Source organism: Suncus etruscus, chromosome 17 (genome assembly GCF_024139225.1).
Source record: "Suncus etruscus isolate mSunEtr1 chromosome 17, mSunEtr1.pri.cur, whole genome shotgun sequence".
Classification (NCBI taxonomy): Eukaryota; Metazoa; Chordata; class Mammalia; order Eulipotyphla; family Soricidae; genus Suncus; species Suncus etruscus.
Genome location: NC_064864.1, coordinates 19,059,578 through 19,086,687, shown reverse-complemented (window position 1 = coordinate 19,086,687; position 27,110 = coordinate 19,059,578). Strand labels below are relative to the sequence as shown.

General features: G+C 39.2%; 1 protein-coding gene across 1 annotated transcript in view; it reads left to right on the top strand.

Annotated features, from left to right (window-relative positions):
* LIPA (lipase A, lysosomal acid type) overlaps positions 1-23,918 on the top strand; it is a 35,685-nt gene extending 11,767 nt beyond the window's left edge. The window contains exons 4-10 of the mRNA XM_049764642.1: positions 7,133-7,331; positions 8,621-8,730; positions 9,643-9,779; positions 13,356-13,502; positions 14,458-14,529; positions 21,029-21,100; positions 21,955-23,918. Coding sequence (XP_049620599.1) covers positions 7,133-7,331; positions 8,621-8,730; positions 9,643-9,779; positions 13,356-13,502; positions 14,458-14,529; positions 21,029-21,100; positions 21,955-22,188 — 971 coding nt within the window. The 3' untranslated portion in view covers positions 22,189-23,918. The remainder of the gene's footprint in view (positions 1-7,132; positions 7,332-8,620; positions 8,731-9,642; positions 9,780-13,355; positions 13,503-14,457; positions 14,530-21,028; positions 21,101-21,954) is intronic.
* The last annotated feature ends 3,192 nt before the right edge of the window (positions 23,919-27,110 follow it).

The following is a 27,110-nucleotide window of genomic DNA, read 5'->3' as shown; positions in this document are numbered from 1 at the left end:
ATGAGGCTGGAAACCACCCACTCCATGTCTTTTCTCCTATATGAGTCTCAGTTTAATTCTCGCGGTGACCTTGCTTCAGACCTATTTACTCCACCCGCACCCCCGTTGGATTGTGAAGAGTAGAGCCTTACAAGAATTTATATGTTATTTGACCAAAACAAAGAAATACACAGAGGTCATGCCAAAATATGTAAAATAACAGCAACAGCAAAGCAGATTTATGTCTTGTCTCATTAGGAAATAGATCATATCTGGGAAGTAGAACGTTTACATCTGTACAAGTATTTATATTTGTATATATATCTGTGTATATTTATATATATAGTAGAACGTTTATATCTAAAATGTTACGTTTCTGCTGCCTGCTAATCAGAAATTACAATTTCCCGGTTCACAATTTTATAGTTTCACTCATTACAAATCCACACACAATCAGACTAAACTAAGTTTTGGGAGAGAAAGTTCTACATTTTTCTCTGGTTGTTTGTTTTAGAAGTCTGTGGTTGTTTGCTTTAGAAGTCTCATCCATTTCTCTCCTTTCTGATCCTTTATCTGTGAATTCTAAAGAAATAAATAAACACTGCATTTAAAAATGTAAGTGCAACTCTCTAACCCTTCTATTCTAGAAGCCCTGAGTTTATTGGGATTAATTTCTCAACTCTCTACAATACTTGGGCTGAATCTCTGTTGCTCATTGGGATTAAGCCAGGCTTATTTAGTGCTCTGACAGCATGGTGGGTAGGATGGGTGGGATGTTCAAATTTATTGCCTACAGAACAGAAGACATCACTGTCATCTCATAGTTGGTCTTTTATATGTAGGCTGGGGCCTATGCAAAGTCACAATAGAAAGGAAGGAAGGGTGCTCTCCAAGTTTCTCCTCCACTGCTCCCTCTCTTCTTCCTGGCTATCCACCTTACCTACCCTTCATCGTCCACTTCACTGTTGTTTAGCCAGGCTCCACACTAGCAGGCCATGTTTTCTCATTGTTCTCTGCTTCTTCCTTCCTAGCAGTGAAGGCACTTAAGACATTAAATAGTCATGCTTGACACAGATAATGCTATCTGTACTGCCAGACTTTAAACTGTGCAAGGCTTACATTTTATCAGTTCTGCCAATGCTTCAGTCTCTACAGAAACTATAGTTCTGAGAACCTCTTGACTGGCCTTGCAAGTCATAGGTACTTTAAAGGGTTCCTTGCAGGGACTGCAAGGGCCCAAAATTCCCTATTGTTGAGCTCAAAGTGACCCATGAATGTAACATAGGGCTGCCTACGCAGGTAAAGAAGACACTGTCCACCAGGTTCAATGTGAGCATGTCAACTACTTGAGCTCTGTGACCTTGGAAGTCTTCTTTATCTCACTAGGTATTAATATTTTTATCTATTAAATCAGAAGGATAATGCAATTTTATTGGCTGTTGTGACAATTAGAAGAAGTAAAAGTATATATAAAAGTATAACATCTATTATAAATGCAGCTGTAATTTGGGTTTTCATTTTTGAAAATCATCTTGAATTTGATGGCAGTCTCTTTTGTTCACTTCCTGAGTTCCCCCAGCAGGGACTGTGTGATAGGCTGACTGTCCCTCAACCTCGATTCAGATAGTCCACCCTAATGCTCAGTAAGAAGTTTCTGGATGGGAGGGGATTTGGGAGGCAGAGTCCTCACATATAGGACTATGTCTTTGAGAGACAGATCACAGAGATTCCCTGGCCTCGTCTGTCACATGAGGCTACAGCAAAAACACTGCTTCTGTGAACCAGGAGGTAAGCTGTCATCAAACACTGAATTGATCAGCACCTTTGACCTTAACCTTTCTAGTTTTCAGAACTATGAGAAAAAAATAAATTGTGTACAATGCACCTCAATCTAGGTATTCTGTTATAAATGACAGAACAGAGTCTAAACTAGCAGCTGACAATTGCTGGTCTGTGAACCAGTATCATGTTGAGAACCATCAATCTACCATAGTAATTAGTTATTAATTGCTGGTCCTTGAATTGGTACTCAGACAGGTGTTGGCCTTTAGTAAAAGGGCTAAAACCACTCTTCTAAATGGTCATGAGGGAGGAAGATATTTATACCAGGATTTCTTTGCTGCGTTCTGGATACATTGAAGTGCAAATGTGAGAGAAAGCCACTGTTTGGAGATCAGCACAGCCTGATGCTTGGCTTGGTGCCTCCCTCTCTGGGACATCTATCTCTTCCTTCTACTCAGTGAGCACTTTAGACTGGCGCTAGGAAATTTCCCAAGGAAATAGTTGGAACATAGACTGTGGTACAGAGAAGGGCTGAGGAAATCAGAAGACAACTATGATGTGAAGATGGAGCACATTGCTTTTTTGTGATCTGGGTTTGAGTCCATTTGTGCTGATTGCGTGTCTGGGGCAACCAATTCATCCCTCTCTCTCAACAATCCTGACTTTTAATAGAAGGGAAAGACAGGTGGCCTAGCTTAGCACATATGAAAGTCCCTTTCATAAAGGACTCATTCTGGAAAGTGCATGTGCACACGGTATAAATAGTCAATTATTTTTTCTTTCTTTGTTTTTTGGGCCATACCCAATATCCTCAGGCTTACACATTGGGTGCATTCAAGGTAAAACCTTATCTGTTGTTATACAGTCTCTGGCCTCTGGTCAATGATTCTTACTTCTTTCCTCTATTTCTGTGTTACTTCACGTATTCATCGAATTGCTACGAACTGAGCACAAAACTTGCTGTCAGGTGCCAGCAGTGCTTGACACAGGAGACCCACGAGGTTGCAGCTTTCATACTTTTTAGTGATTGGAGGAGACAGTTGCTGGTGGTACCTGGTGGCAGATGTGTAACATGACGGTTGGGGGCCTCTTCTTGCTCTGTGGTCCAGGTGCTTCAGCAGAGTGGCTGGGAATGGGCAGGTTGTGGTGGCTGGTGGCCAACCTGCACCTATTTCCCAGAACTCCCTGTGGTTGTGCCAAGAGCTGGGCTCTGTGCTAATGGTCACATGAATTTCCATAAGGAAAACCAAAGAGCCCAGTTGTCACCCATAACAGGTGAGAAAGCTGAAGCTCATCCTCTTCAATTAGCAGCTAGAAGGTGGTAGAAATCCCAGTCATGAGTCCTAGGGCATATGACTGACTTGCCATTCCCCCTCCACCCACCCATTCTTGATCAAGCCATGGGCAGGGAAGTACTCAGTTTTGGTTTCATGTGCACCAACTTTTATTTCTTGAATTCTTAGGACTAGATGCTTTGGGGATAAATTCCTCTTGTATTTTCTCCAGTGACTATTATGCTATATTGTGTAAATATAATTGCCTTCCTTATGATGTTACTCTGTTTGGGTCTGTTTTTCCTCTTTTTTCTAACTCTTTAACATAGTAGTAGACTTTGAACATTTCTTTCATATTCCCCTGGTTTGCATCTGCTCTTCAGAATTCGTGAAAAGCAGGCAATAGGAGATTAACAGAAACTCAATTCATGCCAGTCAACAAGGGATCTCCACCTCTGGGTGGCTACTTGTCCGCAAATCCAGTTTAAAGAAAGCTAAGGATTGTTTTGCATTCAAAGAGTCCAGGGATCTTGTCAAATGTAACTCTTTTAAGGTTTTGTTTCTGGGGTCTCACATTCTTTAGTCTTGAACCAGGGCCTGTATGTCTGAGGCCCAGGGCCTGTTTGTTTCTGAGGCCCAGGTGATGTTATTTAGTCAGTTTGGGAAAATGTCTCTTGGATTGCAATGAAACACTGCTTGTACATAAAGGGAATACTCAGAATTATACCTATCTTAAGTCACTTTATTTTTAAATGAAAAATTTTAAATAAAAGAAAAGCAACAGCTTTGGGATGATTGACTGGAGCTTCAGTTTTCTCTCACAGCTTGGTAAGTGTTCCTGGGCAGGTGACTATGGCCCAGACTCCAGCTCCCTCATGTTCAAGAGAGTGGATCTTATTATCTCCGAGAACAACCCATTTCAAGTAAAACAAAGTGTCAGACACATGGTTGGTATTTGTTAGGAAAAATATCAGCCAGATACAGGGATGCTTGCTTGGGTTTATTGTACATAGTTGGGGCAGGTTCAGGAAGCTCTCAAGGCTCTGTTACACACACACACACACACACACACACACACACACACACACACACACACCTCTCTCACACACACAAGGCATTCTCTATCACACACAACACATTCTTTATCAAGGGTACATAAACAGGAATGAAAAGCTCTTCCTTACAAATAGACACTGCATGCCCCCGAGTTTTAGAATTAGACTGGTTAAAATTTAAACAGGTTAAAAACTGTTTGGGTGCCTCAAGCCTGTCTTAGTGATATTGAAACCATGAGATTGGGCTTTGTGCAGAACTGAGGGCCTACTTTGCTGGGTCTGGAGATTTTCTGGGTGACTTATCCTGACTTTGTATTCCTTCCTCAGCAAGAAGTGGTGAGAATGAAATATACTTGATAAGCCAGGCATGATCATCCAATTATGTCTGTTGCCATTTTGTCTAGAAGTTGCCTTTGCAAAATGGATGCAGGCCTCTTTTATGACCCATATTTACAAGTTCTAAAACACTCTGGAGATTTGCAGCTATTCAGGTGTGTCATAAATGAGTGAAGAGCTAGACTTGCCTGTGGGAGTGGAGAAGCCAATAAACCTGTGCTAACAGGTCCCATCAGTTAACTTGGCAATGTAGAATATACTGGGTCTTTCCTGAGAGTCACTAGAGGGTTGATCTTAAGACACTGAGAATTTAACAAGCTTCCCAGGCTGGTTTGATGAGCTGACAGGTTTAGAAGTCACTAGGTAGATTCAGAATAAAGCATTTATATATACACGTGTTAGCAAATAATTTTATAAAAAGATGAGTGGGCTCCCTAAAACCCTATATGAAATATAAGAATACTTTTTTGATGGAGGGGTCACACCCAGCAGTGCTTGAGTCTTATTACTGGTTCTGTGTTCAGGGATCACTCCTGGCAGAGCTCAGAGACCATAAGGGGCGCCAGAGATCAAACGTGGACTGATTGTATTTAAGGCAATCATGTTATTCTCTGTTCAACCCCTCATTTTTGAGGGGGAGCGGTCACACCCAGCAGCGCTCAGGGGTTACTCCTGGCTCTATGCTCAGCAATTGCTCCTGGCAGGCTTGGGGGACCATATGGGACACCGGGATTCAAACCACTGATCTTCTGCATGAAAGGCAAATGCCTTACCTCCATGCTATCTCTCCAGACCCATCAGCCCCTCATTCTTACTTAAGAAAAAAACACTGAGATATTAGAAAGATTGAGGAAGTCCTGTAAGCCATTCCAGCACCCCCATCTCTGCAACTTCCTCCATGTTCTTTGGATTCATCATTGAACCTCAACTGATTTCTCACAGCCATTAATTAATTAATTAATATTTGGGGAGGACTATACCCAGCTGTGCCTAGAGTTTATTTCTGTTCTTTGCTCAGGAATTAATCCTGACATTACACGGGGAGATCATCTGTGGTGCCAGGGATTGAATGGGGGTTATCAAGTGCAAGAAAAGGATCTTACCCACTGTACTATTTTTCTGACTTGTTAATAACTATTTTAGAGTACAGACTTGTGCAGACTCTGCCCTGGTAGAGAAGGCCAGAGCCTTGGAGGACAGAGGAACTTTTCCATACCTCCATGATGCAACTTTTAAGAGTATAGACTCAGCACCTGCATTTACAGTGCCTGAGGGATCAATTATTTCTTTGCTTGAAGCCATATTTGGGCCAGGTCAAGCTGGCTGCTTCTCTCTGCTGATTTATTTTGTACTGTTTTAGGTGACCTTGCTGATTTCACTTTTGGTTTGAGATCAAAACTGAGGATAAAGATGTTTGCTTCAACCTCCAGCTTTCTCAGCTCTTTGGGTCAAGTTAGATTTCTCTAGGGCATAGTCCTAGACCTGTCCTATAGTTTGTTTCTCAGACAAAGCTACATCTGGAGTGTTTTCTAGGATGTGACCTTGCTTTCTATTCCAGCTCCTCCATTTACAGAAAAAAGCTAATGAGTACTGAACTCCTACTGTACATTCTTTTGCTAGCAACTTTCCAGATGACAGATTCTTGATAGATATATTTTACATATATCTTATACACTGCAGAGAATATAAATCTCAGAGGATATTGAAATGCCTTACTCAGGACAGTACCTTAGTACTTGGCGAGGACAATCTAGAACCTGTTTAACTAATACAAAATAACTCCTGGTCATGCAGTGGCCATTCTGTGAGGAAGAGCCTTTCACTCCTGTTTATGTTCCCTGGATAGAGAACACCTTGTATATAGTCAGTGTTCAACAAATTCTTGTTTGATAAGAAACTACGTACAGTTCTATGACACTAGGTAAAGGCCTATGAGCAGATTTTTTTTCAGTTCCAAACTCTGAAAAATCTATATAACTTTCCCAGGTATAGGTATATAGTAGAGAAATTGTGTTTATATGAATATGCATATTTATATATAGATAAATCATATATATAGATAAATTGTGTATAAATTAAAAATGCATTTATATATTTATGTTTTTGTGTGATTAATTTTCCTCTTATTTGTTTTTAGTATTGGGGATTAAACCTTATGCTTCACATATGAAGCATATGCTCTACCTCAGAGTCACATCCTTAACCTTGTTATTTTTTAAATTTTGCTGTATTTTGATAAGTACATTGTGGGAAATATTATCAAAGAAATGTATAAATATATTCCATTCCATATGTTCTTAAGAATATAACAAGACAGTTTTTGATGGTTATGTCTGTACAACTACTTCTAGACAAAAGAGCCCAATTTCACTGCTACCTTTGTAGACATTGTACTAGTGTTTTTAAAGAATATCTTACTTCCTCTATTTTTTAACTTTTTTTGGGGGTTAGTGGGGACATACCTGGTGGTGCTCAGGGCTTACACCTGGCTCTGTGTTTAGGGATTACTTATGGTGGGGATTAGGGGACCAAATGGGGTGTTGGGAATTGAATCCGGGTCATCTGCATGCAAAGCAAGTCCCTTACCTGCTGCTATACTATCAATTTGACCCTGCTTTCTTTATATTTTAGTGTGATCCTATGATATTTGCCTTTCATGCTTGCTTTGAAGCTAGGTGCTAACTCCTAAACTTGTATGTTTTCTAGGTTCTAGACCAGTGGTTTTACTGCAGCATGGTTTGCTGGCAGATTCCAGTAATTGGGTTACAACCCTGCCCAACAACAGCCTGGGCTTCATTTTGGCTGATGCTGGTTTTGACGTGTGGCTGTCCAACAGTCGGGGAAACACCTGGTCTCGGAAACACAAGACACTCTCAGTTTCTCAGGAAGAGTTCTGGGCCTTCAGGTATAGTTGAATACAGACTTTATTCCCTTAGTACGCTCTTTGCAGATACACAAGGAGACAGGTCTCTGCAGGTAGGGAAATGTAGTTTGGAGAGTGACAGTGATGGCTTGTGCAAGTTTTAAATTATTAGGAATTGAATGAATATCAGCAGAGTAAATTATGAGTAAATAATTCCTTTTAATAAATTCCATTTCATAATTCTGTTTAAAAATATCAGGGATATTTTATTTTGGCATTTATTATGTGGGGACATGGTAAACATAGATAAACTGGATAAACAAGCTCTAAATGTTCACTTTAGAATTTCTGGAAATTCTCCTCTTTCCTGAATGTACCAACTAATCACTCTATGGTATTTGACATGTTGCATAAATTCCCTCCCAATCTGTTCTCTTTTTTGCAAAGTCAGGACATGAAATACTTGTGTCATAAGCTCTTTGGAGGCTGAAAGGAGGGGCCGTAGGGAGAGTCTGGCACAGTATCCTTGTAACCAACAGTCACAGATCAATTCAGGGATGACTCATTCACTCACATATCAAGCATGGGCTTAGATCTTGGTAGCAGACTCAGAAACAGCCCGAGCTGGGAATTCCTGCTGGCTCCTTCCTCTCCTTTGTATAATAGCCACGGACATGACACCTATGTAGGGACACTTTTGTCAAAACGTACAGATATACATGAATATATTATCATGCCATTTGTAATAGTGAAAAATTGGAAATTGTCAAATGTGCTTCAACAGAAAATGGATAATTTAAGTGTGACCTATGGACAGAATAAACAACCTTCCACAATAGGTTGATAAAAGGTGACAATTTGGATGAAGCTTGAGGCAGACAAATACCTAGTCTTCCATTTCATTTATAGAGAAGTTTAAAATTGGTTAAAATGGGGACTGTAACGTGCTTGCTTTGTATGTAGCTGACCTGGGTTTGACCACCAGCATCCTAGATGGTCTCTCAAATCACTTAAGCATGATTGCTAAATGCAAAGCCAGGAGTAACCCCTGAGTAGTTGCCAGGTGTGGCCTGAAATTTAGAATCATGCTGTGAAACATGAAGATAATGTTTATCTTGGGAAGTACAATGAAGAGGAGCCCTAAGAAGGCCTCTACAGGCTGGCCAATTAATTCTGCATCTTGGCCTTGGTACTGTTTTTCCAAGCTACATTTGGTTTGCAATATAAATAATCAAATCGCACAATTATTCTCAGTGTGCCCTTTTATTTGTATGCAATATATCAATGAGACACAACTCCCTCCTTTTTTTTTTTTGCTTTTTGTATTACAGTTATGATGAAATGGCAGAGTATGACTTACCAGCTATTGTTGACTTTATTCTGAAGAAAACTGGCCAAGAACAATTGTATTACGTAGGTCACTCTCAAGGCACCACAATAGGTATGTATGTAGCAGTTTGAAAGCTGACAGAACATCTTTATTCAAGTTGACATGTGTTCTTAAGAGTGTAATATAAAAATGAAAAATCATTTGCCAGAAATTTCAGCAAGATAGTGAGTGAGGCAAGACTGGGATCTAGACTGCCCTCCCATCTTTTCCAATTAAGGACTAACAGTGAAATATAGGACCCCCACCCTCCAAAAAATAACCTAGCTGACTAGAGTAGTTCCTTCACAGGCAGAGAAGTGTGTAGACTATGGAGGGGTAGGAATGAGAGTGGATAAAGATCCCCAGTGTGCCCTGTCATCCAGAAAGCCATGACTTGTGAGCTGGAGAGAGGCCTCACCTGCCTGTCATTTTCATGCTTTCCACAGCGGAAATGAGGTCATTACTGTGTATGGGCATGAGGAGGGTGGATGAGGATGTTAGGGCAAGAGTGTGGGATGGGGTGAAAATGTTAAAAATATAGTTTTGTAGAGGCCAGAGCCATAGCACAGCAATATAGCATTTGCCTTGCACGCTGCTGCCCAGGATGGACCTCGGTTTCTTCCCCTGAAGTTCCATATGGTCCCCTATGCCAGGAGAGATTTCTGAGTGCATAGCCAGGAGTAACCCCCCTGAGCAGCATCAAGTGTGCCCCCCCCAAAACAAAACAAAACAAAACAAAACAAAAATACAGTTTTGTCTTAGGTCAAGAAAGAATAAGGACAACTATCTGCTCCTAGGTCCCTTGCATTCCTGGGTTTTATTTTCCAACCTCAGGCCTTCATTTATTGATTAGTCAGAGTCCCTGAAAACATATTTTTTGCTTGTTTCTTTAGAGGGCTTTATGGCAAAACCCCATTTTGCCCTCACCTTTACAGAGAAACTCCCTCCACAAGTGGAATTTCTGTTCTTATTTTATTTCCACAGGTTTTATAGCATTTTCACGCAACCCTGAGCTGGCTAAAAAGATCAAGATGTTTTTTGCGCTGGGTCCCGTGGCTTCCCTCAAATTCGCCACTAGTCCCCTGGTTAAACTTGAACATATTCCAGAATTTCTCTTGAAGGTATTTTTTCTTTTCTTCTCCTCCTACTCCACATGTTTCTTTTGCAAATCTGAAGACTTAATCCATCAGAGGAATTATATGCATTTTTTTTAACTCCAGGAGAGCTATTATGTTATATCATAAAATGCCATCACATTCTCTGGAATTTTTCATAAGTTTTTCTTTATGAGGGACTGCTTCTTATGTAGTCAGACTCTTCTGGTAGACATTTAGTTTATTGCTCGTTTGCTGTTTCTCTTTCCTGTGTCCTCCTTTGGGTATACCCCTAGGATAAGTATAAAGAAAAGAAACTGCTGTGTCATAGGAATGTTTTTAATTTAATCTTTGGAAATTATGATTTAGTCGCTTTATAAAAATATAATTCTTTCACCTCTGAGATGCTTGTTTTTTTTTTTTTTTTTTTTTTTTTTTTTTTTTTTTTTTTTTTTTTGCTTAACCTTGAGTAGAACTCAGGGCCTGCAGGATTTGGCAGCACTCGAGGGTTATTCCTGGCTCAGAAATTACTCCTGGCAGGCTCTGGGAACCATATGAGATGCCAGGGATTGAATCAGTTCAGGTCAGCTGCATACAATGCAAGTGCCCTACCAACTGTGTTATTGTTTAGAACCCACAGAGCCAGTATGCATTTTTAATAGTATCTACTGGTTCTAATATATGTTGGTTGAATAAATGAAGGGGCTCAATGTTCTAGACCATGTTGTTCTATAATAATCTGAGAAAGTTTCAAAGTGAAAAATTAGATCTTTATTAAGCTTGTACATTAGCTGCTTTAGGAAGTATTATGTGGCTCCCATGAGAGTTAAGGATCTTCTCTGATTTTTTTCTCTGAGTGCAGTTATAAATCATAAAGGCACAGAGATGGATATGAGCAGACCTGTGAATGAGTCAGGCAAATTTTTCCTCTTTTCTGCATATACTATCCTGCTTTGATAAGAGTTTTCAGTAGTATGTACTGCAGCAATTTGTAATGATAGTTTTGAAGTCAACTTCACAAGTCATTTTTGCCGCTCTCTCTCAAATATTGTTATTTGGTAAATAGTTAAAATAGTTTTAATGTTCATGTTTTTGATGAAGTTATTGCACCTTCATCGGGACCAAAGTACCCAAGATTGTCTTCTACTATCTCTGTTCACCACCTCCTTCCTGCTTTGCTTGATAGTCTCCATTCTACATTCAGATTTCTTCCATAAAATGGCGTGGTGTAGGATCTGGCTTAGATGGAGAAGTTATTCCTTGCATACATGAGGTCTTGGGCTTGATCCTTAGCACTGCAAATAGCAATAATGAAAAGAAAGCTGACTTTAAGTCAATGATGCATCATTCTATTGTCATGTTTAGTAGGAGTTTCTTTGTATAATAGTTATCATCTATTATAGCATCATATAATGTAATGTATCATATATCATATAATGTATCACCCTTATATTAACTTTTTATGTTGTATGACCTTCTCTGCATGTGACTTCCTAATTAACCCTTCATACCCCAGTGGATCATTGTCTGGAGAAAAGTGTTCTGGGCACTGATTTCTGTTTTTGGTCGTATTGGTTGACTATTTTGCAAGAGGTGGATTTGTCGAGGTCAGATGACCTCTACCTCTACCAAACTATCATTGTGAAGAAGAGGCTTTGAGGTTGGCCCATGCAACGTTATTCATTTAATTATTGTTACAAATGATAAATAGCACAGTCCTGAAAGGTGATAATTTTGGGGTGGAGTGGGGTAAGGAAGCTTCTTGACCACAAGGCACTTGTACACATTAGGCTGAGTACAGACTCTCCAGGGCACCACAGCACTTAGTATTCCTAGCCTAACACTGAGGCTACAGATCATTTTCCATCCACTCTTTCACTCTTACATTTTTGTCTTATTTTAGAACGTCAGTGAAGAGTCTTTTCCACATTTCTCTTACTTTGACATTTTGCTGGCTCTTAGGGAAATGACAAAACATCGTGATTTCTGCCATCATTTCTTTTGAGTAAATATTGTTATTTGGTAAATAGTGAAATAGTTTTAACTTTCATGTTTTTGATGAAGTTATTGCACCTTCATCAGTACCAAAGTACCCAAGAATGTCTTTCACTGTCTCTGTGTCACCACCTCCTTCCTGCTTTGCATGATAGTCTCAATTCTACATTCAAATCTACCGTCATTTTTGGTATTATTCTGTTAGTGTGTCTATGGCCAAAACTTGTCATTCTTTAAAAACTCTTGTCATATTACATGAATATTACATATTCCATGTTGCATTATTATTTTAATGACCTCACCTAAGTTTATTACTTCTATGTAGACCCTGTCTCAAAATTACTTCACTTTTTGAGATACTGGGAGGGGGCTTGACTTCAACAATATCATTTTATTTGGGAAGGTGCATAATTCAACCTATAAACTACTTTCTGTACATTTAGTTGTTTACTTCTACTTGTCCATGTAGGGTTAAAAAAAGTATAACTTATAAGAGGACTTCATTTGGGTTCATTTCTTTCATAAGAAAGATCTTTACTTTTTCCCTTGCGCTAGTTAGTATGAAGAGATTGCCTGGCAGGTAGAGTGATTGCACTGGAAAAGCATAGGTTGAGTGCTGATGGCTTGAGATTAATTTAGATAGAATTGGCAAACTCTATTAAGTTTATCATGAATTTTTGGGGGGGTATGGTAGGCCTTTGGTTTCAAAAAGTCAGGTTGCAGTTACCTGACTTTGCCATCTTAACAGAGAACAATCAAAGACAATAGAGAAACTAGTATGGCTATCATCCCGTAAAACTTTATATATAGGGGCCAGGACAATAATAGCACAATGGATATAGCATTTTCCTTGCACTTGGCTGACTTGAGTTCAAATCCCAGTATCTCATATGGTTCTCTGAGCACTGCCAGGAGTAATTCCTGAGTCCTGGGCCAGGAATAACTCCTGAATGCCACTAGGTATATCCCTAAACTAAAACCCAAACCAAAACCTACCAAACTTTCCATATAAAAGTAGGCAATACAAGGGCAGGGCAATGGAGAAATATGGGTCAGTAGGTACGGAGTTGGGTTTGAGATCTTGGAAAAGTTCCAGAGATGGCTAGTGGCTGATGGTATGAATTTACTTAATACTGCTGCATTAGACACCTAAAATGATTTTATAAAGCCAAGTTTTGTGTTGTATATGGTTTTGTCACAATACTTTCTTAAAAAGCACTAAATTCAGGCAGTGGCCTGGATTTTGTAGCTACACTGATGATCAATCACAGCTAGGACTCTTTTTTAGAAGATTACTACTTACCCAGTGGAGTGTGGTGAGAGTGACTCTGGGAAGAGCAAGACGCTTCACCCTCGTCTGTAGTAAATGGATTTTATTTCTGTCTCTCTCTCTCTCTCTTTTTTTTTTATCTGAAGACTAAATAACTCCTGCGTGGTCATCTTCACAATAATGAAGATTTCACCAACATGTCTGAGTCTGAACTGGTTTCTTTCTGAGGTCATTTGTGATGTCCCTTGGTACTTGTTTGTGCTATAAAGGTAGACCACGTAGGCTTGTGTACCAGGATGCGATGCTCAGATAGTCATGAATGACTTTTTATTTTTCAGGACATACTGGGGACCAAAGAGTTTCTTCCCCAGAATAACTTTATAAAGTGGATGAGTGCCCATGTTTGCACTCATGTTGTTCTGAAGGAGCTTTGTGGAAACCTCTTCTTTGTTATCTGTGGATTCAACGAGAGAAACCTAAATATGGTATGCTTACTTATATTGACTTGCCTTAAACTTTCAGTGATTTTATTTGCTGAGTTAATGTTTCTTTTTGTTTTGGAGAAAGTGGGCAGGTGGCGATTGATCATGTGAGATCTTTTAAACAATGTTTGTCAATCACCAATGGTGGAAGTAGGAATATGGGCCCTTTATGGATTATTAGGATATTCCAGGGGCATCGAAGGTGTGAATGTGGACATAGCTTGAAACTAGGCTGTCAACGAGTAAAACAAGGGCACACAGGAACAAAACAAGTTCAGAGGAAGACATGTTGGGAACAGATTGAGAGAAATTCATCTAAAGGGTCTTTCATTTAAAAGGTGCAAGAGTCACTTTTACTAAGTACCCAGAAAACTATTTGTTATTATCTACAAGCTGGTCAGTGCAAAATTCCTATATTATACCTCTATGGAAGCTATAGAATGAGGAAATCTATCACAATTTAAATATATTTATATTTATTTGAGTGATTTGGGTGTTTTTTTTTGTAAAAAATGTGTTAAATTTGGAATAGCCATTTATAGTTTATGAAATAAGTGGCGAAATATCTCATGTACAATTACATTAATTGTTTTATTTTACAAAATGGAGACCATTGGCCAATAGAAAACTGGAGTGTCTAGATTTTTGGTATTTGTCACGTTGAAATTTGGCAAGAGGTTTTAGAATTTTAGAATAAAGTCTCTAGATGAATTCTAAAATGATATTATTTTTCCTTAATAGTAGAAGTACCTGTGACTGTTATAACTGCACCATTGCTCCGGCCCCTAGTTGTTTGTATCTTTATAAGACATATTTGTAGCCAGAGAATTTTTTTCCCATTCTCAATCTCCAGTATTTGATATTGTAGAGCCGGATATTGTTTTAAAGTACGAAATAAGTTGTTTATTTTGTAAGCCTCCTTAACATTTTTATTTCTTATTCCACAATTATTTTATAGTCTAGAGTAGCGGTTTATGCAGCACACAATCCTGCTGGAACTTCTATGCAAAATCTCTTCCATTGGCGTCAGGTAAGCAAGCATTCCAGGGAGTTGTGTAAGATCCTAACACGCTAGGATTTTCTTTTCTTTTTTTTTCTCTTTTATTTCCTTTTATTTAAACGCTGTGATAGTTGCTCAAGATTGGATTTCACTCTTACAATGTACACCTCCCTTCACCCGTTCACATTTCCCACCACCAATGTCCTCAGTTTTCCTCCCCTCTCCCCCTTGCCTGCCTCTGGGGCAGGTATTTAACTCCTCTCTCTTTCTCGATCTCTCTCTTTTCTCTCTCAATCACTTTCTCTCATCTTTTATTTTTTTAGTTTTAGACACTGTGGTATGCACTATTGTTAATGAAAGGGTACCGTGCATTGAGATTTTATTTTACCTGTGCTTTGTAAAGTCCCTCTCTGTGAGCCCTTACAGAACTGAAAGTTGGTTTTCTGATTGGAGCTGGTTTCTTCCCACCACTCCTGGTTCCTGTTATTGTGTGACTTCTGTTTCCTTCTGGACAAACTGCTTTACTAAACAGCTAATGTTATGTCCACATTTGCTTTCTCTTCCTTCTTCTACTTCATTAGACTCTTACAGCAAGATATAGATTATTTCTGTTCTTCATAAGGCCATATTTTAGGTCAGTTTTTGAGATAGACACTGCTATTTCATCATTAATCCAGGAAATGACTGAAATGTAGGGAAAAATGAGAGTGAAGTAATTCATGTACAAAAATGGGAGACACTGGTCTTTTTTTGTCTTCTGAGATACTGGGGGTCAAACTCAGGGCCTCAGATATGTAAAACTACTACTCTAAAGCTGAGCCATCCTCAGCCCAGGCACCACTACTTTTTTTTTTTTAAAACCTTAATAAATTTTAATTGAATCACCATGAGATAAACAGTTATAAAATTATTCATGATTGAGTTTCAATTATACAGTACCCAACATTCTTCACCAGTTCACATTTTCTGCCACCAGTGCCCCCAGTTTCCCTGTTGCCGTCCCACTGCCCTTTCTCCTGCCTGCCTCTGAGATAGACATTTTTCTTCTTTCTCTCTCTCTCTCTCCCTCCCCCCCTCTCCTTTCCTTTTGTTTTTTATATTTTAAAAAAATCTTTATTTAAGCACCATGATTACAAGCATGTTTGTAGTTGGGTTTCAGTCATATCGTTTATTTTTTCTAGATATTGTATTTTGCAATATCGTTACTGAAGGTATATAATATATATCACTTTACTTCTATTCAGCACCAAGTCCTTGCCCAGAGTGATTATTTCCAACCATCATTGTTGTAGTAGATACTACTACCTTTAAAGAGTTTTGAGGGGATGGGAGATAGCATAGCAGTTAGGGTACATGACTAACATACATCTCACCTGTGCTCAATTCCTGGCATCATCCAGTTTCATAAGCAATGCTGGGTGCAGCCCTTGAGTCCTTCAAGCATGAATGGGGAAGTGGGGGTGACCTGAGCAATCCCTGGCACCACAGGGCTCGAGAAGCATTGAATCCTTGAGCCTTGCAATTTAGAACAACTTGTTTAGTTGTCCAAAAACTGCTGGTGAGGACCCTGAACCTCCTGAGCCTTCTTGGTTTGTTTGTTTTTGGGTCATATCCCACAATTCTTAGGGGTTATTCCTGACTCTGCACTTATGAATCACTCCTGGCAGTGCTCTGGGGACCAATAAATAGAATGCTAAGTAACTCTGTGCAAGTAACACACTGCTATGATATTACTTCAGCCCCTGCTGCTGAGTGTTTTAATTGTTTTATGTCATCTTAGAAAAGTAATATACGTTCATCATCTTAGCAAACCTCGAAATTATATATAGGAAAAGAGAAAACAGCTTTTTATATAATTTAGAAATATATATATATTTATAATTTCAGATAGATATAATGCATATAGTTTTAGAAAAATGTGGTTAAAGATTCAGATGAAATAGTAGTTGTGGAAGTAGATTAATTTTTTTACTAGCTATTCTCTAATTTGAAGGATTATCTTTAACCCGATAATATGACAGGGGCATTTTCCTTCTTAAGGATGGATTTTTGTGCAATTCCTCTCTCCTACTCTTTTTAAAAATATGTAATATCACATATTTTTGAGTTATACTTAGTGGTACTCAGGGCTTATTCCTAGCTCTGTACTCAGGGATCACTACTGGTATGTTTTGGGGGACCATATGGGATATGGGGATGGAATGCCAGTTGACCATGTATTAGAAAATGCCTCATTACCCACTATCTATCTCTCTATCCTTTATCTCTCTAGCCCCTAAAAATTATTTTTGCTAGTTTTATACAGTAGTTTCCAAGCACTAGCCAATCACAGGCTGTTTGAGAGTTTATGTATGGCTTTTAAAACATACTTTTAATAAAATATTTTAATAAAATATTTAAGGAAGGGGGAGGTGAGTATGTGATAAATTATTTGGTCTGGCTACCAGTTCAGACTTTCAAAAACAAAGACTAGAGATCTAACTCATTTGGTGAAGAAAAATTCATTTGGATCAGAAAAGTCTGTATCTTTTTTTAAGAGAAAAAAGAAAAAAAATTGAGCTTTAAGTTCCTTTTATTTTAGGTGAGCTGTTTAGTATGATTTGCATAGATCTATGTCTGAAAAACTGTTACTAATCTCAAGATGGTAAATTTTTTTGTGGGGAGGTTAGGCCAGACTCGGAGGTGTCCAGTGGCTACTCCTGACTCTGCACTCAGAAATCACCCCTGGCAGGTTCGGGGGACCATAATGGGTGCCAAAGATCAAACCCGGGTCCAATCTGGGTCTGTCCTGGGTTGACCATGTGCAAGACAAATGCCTTTCTGCTGTTCTATCACTCTGGCCCAAGATGGTAAATTTATATATTTATAAATATCAACCCCCCATCTTTCCATCCCCCATCAACTGGACTCCTTAAACGGAATTCTTGTTTTTATTGAATTTTTTTAATTCAGCCTAATGATTTTGAGATTCACTCTGTTGTTGTACTTATTAGATATTCATTATTTGTATTTTTGAAAAAGACTGTTTAGAAGATTCTTTTACCCAGCTGGGTTGAGGAACCACTAATATTCTTAGATATCCTGAGTAAACTTGTGATTCATCACCAACCAGATGTGGTTTTAAGGACCAGGAAGGATCTGCAACATTTACCCCGAATTGAGATCCCATTTTGATTATCTGTGACTTGATGTGAGTTTTACATTGGTTAGAAGAGGTACATGTGGAATGTGGGCCCGTCAGTCATGCCCTTCTGAAGTCATCCTCAGAAGTTGTACCCTTACGTCTTAAGGAAGGACCTTCCAAAATACTCAAGATTACAAACACTCGAACTCAAGTCTTTGCTTTTCTTTATGTACTCAACCTTTCTGGGCATTTTGCCCTATTAACAGATGTTTCTAAGAAAGGCCTAATTTCAGTTGTGCTTCAAGGTTGAGCTATGTGAGCTATGTCAGTGACCCTTGAAGTTCATGTGGTGGTGGTGGTGGTAGTGGTGGCTTTTCTCAGCAAAGTGTAAATGAGTAGACCAGATGGCCTTTCAAGGGCCCTTGAGAATGGGACAGCCCCAGCAACCAGGTTGTATGTTACAGAATGTCTTTATTTCAAGTCTACGTTCTTGATAGTAGAACTGGGGCAGGCTTCAAGCTCCTACTGTTATTTCAACCCTCTTTATCCAGTGCTCCTGGAAAGAAGAGGTGAGGACTTCCCACTTGTACTGGCTTGAAGTTAGTTGGAGCATGTCAGTTGGAGCCAACAGGAAGGAAGCTCATGAGGAATACAGTTTCTTTACTAGAGAAGGAAACCAGGCTTGGGGAAAATTGTCGGACTTTTCTGTCACTGAAGGGAAGAAGATCCAACGCTGGTGGGAACTGGAGAGTGGGGGGCAATTGACAATCTCTGCCATAAACATCTCCAAATTTCACAATAATGATAGACTAGGAGGAACTCAGTAAATTAGATGGAAAGGTTGCATAGAAACCTACTAAGCTCAATAAGCAAAGAAGCAATAACACAGAAGGTTCGAATAGCAACACACAGCTCAGTGACTCCTCAGACAATGACTTTAATAACACCAGTGTGATATAGAACACTTTTCACAACTTTCCTTTTACTGCACTATTTTTGGACAATTCCAGTTGTCATTTTGTTGAACAAAGCAATATAAAGTAAATTATTTTGTGCATGGTCGAGAGGCAAGCATGGAGGGAGGGCGAGAAACTGGGGACCTGATGGAGGGAAGATCACACTGGTAGAGATTGGTTTTGTAACGTTGAATACCTAATACAACTTTATTATGAAAAATTGTGTAATGCAGTGTTTAAATAAAGTTTTAAGAATACATAGCAAATGACATAGCAGATGATTATCAAGGACAGGTTTTCACTGTTTGAACTTATTATTGCATGATGATGGTGTCATTAGAGTTTTTGACTTGATTTGGAGTTCTAGCTTCATACACTGGGCAATTTTTTGGATATAGGATTAAAAGGGAGGCATATTTTTAAGACTTTCAAGACTTAAAATAATTTTAAGTTTTAAAGTGGTTTATTTTAGTGTGACCATTTCTTCCTGATTTTCATTTGCATATGATCTAGGTATGGGTAATAATCAGTTTCATATTTTGACTTTACCCACTTAACATTATTTGTAAGTAAAAATAGTAAATTGTGAACTGTCACAAAAATCAAAAGCCATTCTGACAAAGAATATCTTCATTTTTCTTTTTTTTTTTTTTGTTTTTGGGCCACACCCTGTGCCGCTCAGGGGTTACTCCTGGCTATGCGTTCAGAAGTTGCTCCTGGCTTCTTGGGGGACCATATGGGACTCCGGGGGATCGAACCGCGGTCCGTCCTAGGCTAGCGCAGGCAAGGCAGGCACCTTACCTCCAGCGCCACCGCCTGGCCCCTTCATTTTTCTTTTTACCTTATGACACTACATGGCCAACACTTCAACACAGCTTCTAATACTTTTGGTTTGCCAATTTTGAATCTAATTTTTTTTACACATTTTCAATTTGGGGAGATAGATGAATTTGCATTTTTTGATATTTTTAAAATAATTTTTGTTGGGCCGTAGAACAAACAAAAAAGAACCCCCCAAATAATTTTTTTTTTTAGTTTTTGGGCCACATCTGGTGACGCTCAGAGCTACTCCTGGTATTGCGCTCAGAAATCGCTCCTAGCTAGAAAAACCACATAATGAGGCTCCAGGGATCAAACCCAGGTCTGTCCTGGGTGTGAGGCAAATGCTATTCCATTGCTCCGGACCCCAAATAAATTTTTTTTCTTAATTCAATATCACTGTTATAAAAACTCATAAATTTAAATTTCATAGTAATTTTTTGTGAAGTGAGATACTTTTTGTTAATTTTTTTTGTTTTTGGGACACACCTGGTGTCATTCAGAGATTACTCCTGGCTCTGTGCTCAGAAATTGCTACTGGCAGGCTCGGGGACCATATGAGATGCTGGAAATTGAACCCAGGTCTATCCTGGGTTGGCAGCATGTAAGACAAATGCCCTACTGCTGTACTGTATCTCTAGCCCCAGAAGTTTATTTTTGTGTTTAAAAAACATGGGGTGGGGTGGAGTGGTAGTGCTAGAGGTAAGGTATCTGCCTTGCAAGTGCTAGCCTAGGACGGACAACGGTTTGATCCCCTGCGTCCCATATGGTCCCCCCAATCCAGGAGCGATTTCTGACCAAATAGCCAGGAGTAACCACTGAGCGTCAATGGGTGTGGCCCCAAAACAAACAAACAAACAAACAAACAAACAAAAATGGGGGTTCACTAGAGTGGAAAAAGCAAAGAGACTTAGAGATAAGTGAGAAACATGTTCAAGGAAGAACATGGACTGAATAGCTTCATTTGTTATACATCATAGCTAATATTCCCAATTAGATATAATTGTGTTGGTATGCAGTATAAATTGGCTGATTATGCTACTCCTTATATTTAAGAAATATGGTTAAATCAATAAAAATATCAAAATAGTATTGCATCTAGTAAAGGCAATATTATATGTTCTCATACATAAATGAATATTAACTCACAATATTGTATTGCTAGTAATATATGCAAATAAATAATAAAATTAACATGTCAATTTAGCACTCTATTGATCATATCATTAGCAATTCATATATAAGATTTATTAATATAGTATGTAACATGCATTTCTTTTCTAAGTAAGACACCTAATGCTTTGAAAAAGTTGGACTCAAATTTTGGTATTTCGCTATAAATTTTATGCACAGGGCATGACTTTTGATTACAATAGTTCATAATATTTGTGATGTAGCTTTTCAGACATTCACTGAGAAATTGAATTGTTTAATAATGAAGAAAATAGAGCCGTTTCTCTTAAATGGCAGTTTGAAATTGAAGTGTAATTCTGGGTATTGAGAAAAAAATTGATTTCTGAGAACATGGTTACATCTAGTAGTCTATCTCCTACTTATGTTATGTTCTATGTCAAAATTATGTCCAATTTATGTTAAATTCTAATTTTTCTCCAAATGATCTTCTCTTTAGACATATAGGTTTCACCAGTTACAAGCCTATGACTGGGGAAGTCGGGGCAAGAATTACTTTCATTACAACCAGGTGAGTCTGCAGAAGCTTCAGAAGTAAAATGGGATTCAGAATTTTATCAAGGGAGCTGGCCAAGTAGTCAAGGGTTTGGGTAGGGCTCAGGTATGGGGGAATGTTTGAGAAGATGGTGTCCTCTTCCTTTCTTGTTTGCCTTCTCCATTCCAGACCCCCCAGTAGTGGGGCAGGTGATAAAGATGGAAGAGCCCCCTTCCTAACACAGCATTTATAATTATCAGGCACAGACTGATTTATAACTAGATTTATATTTACTTATAACTTGATTTAGAACAATCTCAGACCTGGTAACTGGGGAGAGAATTGGCCAAGCTACACCCCTTAAGCTTTTTCTTTCACTTGTAAATGGCCACTTTCTTTTAAGCGCTAAGAGCCCTTAAGGTTGAAGCACTTGGCTCAAGTTTTCTTTTTTCTTATTTAATTCTTACAGCAGGTGGGAAATAGTCTTACTCTATGGTGAGAAAGCTGAGAGCAAGATAATTTCTTATCACTTATGTTAATACTTCAGAGGGAGGGGAAGTGGGAGCCTTTGATTCCATGCACCCTGGGCTATTGACTTATTTGAGTCCCTTCTCTGAGCTCAGTGAAAGAATGGTGCCTTCCTTCTTGTCTCTCAAACTGTCACCAGGTCAGCATCAAAACTGCAAATGAGTCTAGTTGCCTTTCTTTCACTGTAGGCTCAATTTTTCTTTATTCTGAATGAAAGTAAGTTTAAAGATAAACAATAATTTTTCCACTTTGGGTCTTGATTGTTCCTTAGGGCCAATGTGTTGAGTCATGAATGAGAGTTGTGTGGATTATGTTTTTGCAATCTGAAACTAACCACAGTTTGTCATTTGTCTTAATTCTAGAGTAGTCCTCCCATTTACAATGTGAGCGACATGAACGTGCCCATTGCTGTCTGGAGTGGGGGTCACGACACTCTCGCAGACACCAAAGATGTCTTGATGCTCCTGTCCAAACTCCCCAACTTGGTGTACAGCAAGCTCCTTCCTGAATGGGAGCATCTCGACTTTATCTGGGGCCTTGATGCCCCCTGGCGGCTCTATAAGGAAATCATTAGTCTAATGAGGAAGTATTCATGAGAGGCAGACTGCAGTTGACCTAATCTAGGGCCCACATTAACCTTCTCTCTAAGTGATAATGACGTCTCTCTAAATAATAGATTTTTCTTCTCTAAGTCTTTAAATGACATGGATAGTGCCTTATTCTCTCCAGTTAGGATGAGAAGCACAGTCATTCTGTTATGTTTATTTAAGCAGTGCTGAATGGGAAAGTCATGTTCCAATCAAGGTGCATTCCTTCTCTCTTAGTAACCCAAAACATGGGACTAGGTCATGACCACAGTTTACAATGTAATTCTAGAGCAAGAGAGACACTACAGGGTTTAAGGCACATATAGATGACCCTATTCACAACACTGCATATAGCCCTCCCCAAACACTGCCATAAGTAAGCCCTACGCAGTTTCAGGTGTGGTCCCAAATTCAAAATAAATAGTAATGATGAAGAGTAAATAAATAAATAAATAAGATTAAAATAATAATAAGCAATATTAATAAATAGCATGAAACTATTGCCATTTGAGCTCCACCCTGGTTACTTTGACTTATAAGTTGGGATTTTTAGATTGCAAGTAACCTGTAATTGATTGGAAACTCAGTTCCAACTTTTTATCTTAATGAACTCTCCCGTGGAAAGGCCTTGTAGTTAGGAAACTAAATGACCCATTTTCTTGGTGTCCTGCAGTTGGTACAGTGTGAAATCAATGACACCCAGCTATGATAGTTCTCTAGTGAGTGATTAGACTTAGTGGCAAAGTTGTTACTTCGAAAATGTTGATATTATTTAGCAAATGGCTCAGATTTCTCTAGAGAAAGCCTGCAAAAACAGGCTGGGGAGATAGGTCAAATGGCTGGAATGTATGTCTCATAGGGCAAGGGCATTGGGATAGATTCTGAGCATCAGATGCTCCCCAGCACCACTGGTGCTCTCTGAACACTTTGGGAAGGCCCTGAAAGTTGAACAAAATAGAAACTGCAACACAAGCTAGGGTCCTGGAAAACAACAAAGACAACTGTCTTGAATTCTTGAGTTTGCAAGTTCTGTATTTTCTTTTTCTTTTGCAGCATTTAATTGTAGGCCTTGTCTCTAAAGAACAGCCTGTGAGAGAGACTGTTTTCCCTAAGCTTTATATACACCTGAACCAGCTACTATGGCTCAGTGAAAATGGTTGTAAATCATGGGGCCGGGGAGATAGCATGGAGGTAAGGCATTTTTTGCCTTTCATGCAGAAGGTTGGTAGTTCGGATCCCGGCATCCCATATGGTCCCCCGTGCCTGCCAGGGGCGATTTCTGAGCATAGAGCCAGGAGTAACCCCTGAGCACTGCCGGGTATGATCTAAAAACCAAAAAAAAAAAAAAAAAAAAAGTTGTAAATCCAAAGTTTCCTGTCAAGTGTCCTAGTTAATTTTCATGCAAAATAACTGTGAATCAAATGCTTTAAGATGTAATCTCAGGGATTCCTTCTTTTTATTTCTATTTTGTATGTGCCCCTACTGTTAATGGGCCCATATAAAAATTGTGCCCCAATCCTCAGCAAGCTTTTATTCTCCTGTGTTTCTTACAGTATAATTTTCTTACAATACTGCTGGATGGACAGGATGAAGATTGCTAAGTTTTTCTTTCTGTTTGCAATAATTGACAGTATTGGTTCATAAGTGTTGGTTATTTTGTGTAGACCGATCAGTATGACTCTGTAGCATTTTAAAAGTCAGAAACCTCAATAAAATTCTGCTACATCTTCTAGGCTGAAGCATTGTGATTATGTGTTTATTTTTCTTCTTATTTAATAGTTCTTTTCTCTTTGGGCAGGGCTTGGATGATTCCTTTGCATCTCCTTCTCCTCCTTCTCCATCTCCTTCTCCTCCTTCTCCATCTCCTTCTCCTCCTTCTCCTCCTTCTCCTCTTCCTCCTCCTCCTCCTCCTCCTCCTCCTCCTCCTCCTCCTTCTTCTTCTTCTTCTTCTTCTTCTTCTTCTTCTTCTTCTTCTTCTTCTTCTTCTTCTTCTTCTTCTTCTTCTTCTTCTTCTTCTTCCTCCTTTTAGTTTTTGGATCACACCCAGCAGCGCTCAGGGGTTACACCTGGCTCTACACTCAGAAATCACTCTTGGCAGGCCATATGGAATTCGAACCACCATCCTTCTGCATGCAAGGCGAACATGCTACCTCCATGCCATCTCTCTGGCCCTTTCTCCCCTTCTTGTTCCTTGTATATCCCACGAATGTTAAATAGCATGTTAGATCCTCTTCCTTGGAGAAAAGAGTATGGTCTTACATGCACGGCAGGGAGAGGTATCTTGGAAATATTGCCCTTTATTTTTTTATATATAAAATCTTTATTCAAACACCATTATTATAGTTGGGCTTCAGTCATAAATGGAACACCCCCCGTCACCAGTGCAACATTCCCATTACCAAGCCTCCTCCCTCCTCCCCGGCCCATATGAAACTCATCACAAAGAGTGGTGAGTGCATTTAGGGAAATAACTGCACTAACAACTAGCACGACAATGTTAGTGAGAAAAGTAGAATGCCTGTCTCAAATACAGAAACATTGTCCTTTAATGCTATTCTGCAAGCTGAACTGATGAGGGAAGCTGAGTGAGAGAGAAGAGATTGCCCCTTCAGCTTCTTCCCAAATGAAGCACTCGAGGCCAACAACAACAACAAAAATCTATCCATCTTATCTCTAATACTTAGAATATAAACAGACCCTGGAATAAAGAGAACCACCAAATAGATGTGGACCACCAAAGTGTGAACAAAGTGATGAAAATGCACATTAACTAGAAGCCAAGTGCTAATGTGGAAGTTGTTTTCCTTGGCACCCCAGGAGAGTATAATTGTATGGAATACAAAGGGAATACATAGCCAAGAGACAGCACTCTCTCAGCAGACTGTCAAGTTCACCAAGGAGCACATCTTTGGACAGGCCCATTGGTTAAGCCAACCAAGTACATAAATTGGGTGGGACTGGAAAGAAACCACAAACCAGACCATAGTGGAGACAGTTTATCAGAGATGTCTTCAATAGTGCTATGAAGGTTTCTATGGGTACTTTTAAGAAACTGTAATTAGTAATGCACCCCAACTCCAGGCCATAGAAATGAGCAGGGATTGTATAATATAGAGTCACTTTGCATTGGCATCTTCTTCTCACCTTATTTGCAAAAGTTTCTCTGCAGGTGAACCCTTGTAGGGGTGGAAAAAGTCCACAAAGTTTCTGTTCCAGGGGACTGATACTGCACATTTGTCTTTTTCAGTATCCTCCTGGACCTTATGTATATATTCCAACTTTTCTTTCCTTTGTTCTTATTGCCATAGCTAAGAGTTGCATGCTTGGTTATGGTGCATTAGAAAATGCACACTGTTGAGTGTAGCCCTGTCAAGATCATGCACGTGTATGATTACATTAATGCATTAAATTCATGCATGCACGAATTTATGCATGCATTTAATGATGAAATTTATGCATGCAATGCAGCTGCTAAGCCAATAAACTTTCCATGAAACTGAGATCTTTTCATATAGTCTTGGCTGCATTCATGTAATAGTTTCTTCATTGGCTGCAAGAAAGGAGCTTCAGCTTAAGAAGTCCTGTGGCAAGTTGATAGGAAACCTATATGTTCTTTTCATTATTTTCTTCCTTCTTTTTAATTTGGGGCCAGCAACACTCAGGGCTTACTCCTGGCTCTGTGTTCAGAAATCAGAGACCATTTGGGATGCTGGGGATTGAAGTGGGATCAGTCCCAGATAGACCGCGTGCAAGGCAAACACCATACCGTTGTATCGCTCCAACCCCTAGATGTTCTTTTCAAATTGGTTGTACATTTACTTGTCTCAACAGAATGCAAAGATCGACACTATTATTCTGCCAACTTCTGTAGTCACTTGGGGAAAATAAAAATGAACTAACAATTGCGAATCAAGTAATTTTCCTCATTTGTCACAAGAGGGCACTCTTCTCTTTGCTGCCAAACTAGTTTTGAAACTTTCACTTCCCTCCTTTTATACATTTCCAAGTTCCCTCCTCTTATAAAGGCAGACACCTTGTTTGGTAATTGAAGGAAAGTTAAGACCAACCGTGCCTGTAGTCATTTCTATCCATTAATATGATTCTTATTTAGTGCATAATAGCCAAAAATGATTCTTGTTTGCATAGACACATTAAAATGGGAAAACACCATACATACAGATAAGTTCTTATCTAATAAATTTCAGTACAATGTACCTTTCACCCTGAACATTGATATAATGACCTGGCACAGGCCTCAGAAGAATGGGCATCCTCCATTCACGCCGGAACCAGGCAAGCTAACTACGAAACATCCAAGGTCTTTTACAGCAACAGCTGGAAGCAGTCCTCTACCAGGAAAGACACTACCAAGGGTCTGACATCGACCTCTTAAAAAGAGACTTCCGTTTACACTGAGAAGACTTGACAGTAACAATGACCTGCTCTACAGGACATGGTTCTCTCTAGTCCCCCTTAAGTGTGAGGTGAAACGAGAGGATGCGCTGCACCATCCTGACTGCAATATGGGATATACAGACTCCAGGATCTTTAATACAGAAGCATGATACCAACAACAGAGACTATGTGAGGAATGGAGGTGTACTGCCACTACAGATGATGACTTGAATTGGACAAACTAATTGGCCTGGAGCCTAGAATCAGTCCTGTGCCAGGAAACTTCAGGGGTAAGGACTCCTTGTATTCAGACCATAATTTGTCTTTCCATGTCCCTTATGTTTTGGTGGGCCTATGCAAACAAATGCCACTTTAATACCTTTTTTTACTATGATCCCTTGACTCCAATCCTTAAGAAAAACAAGCCACTAAAACTTTTGATGTTAACTTAAACTAGTTAGCATGTGCATGGAACTAGAGAAATGTACTTTGCCCTCAATGTTTAAGGAGTTACATAAGTCTAATGCCTTTAGATT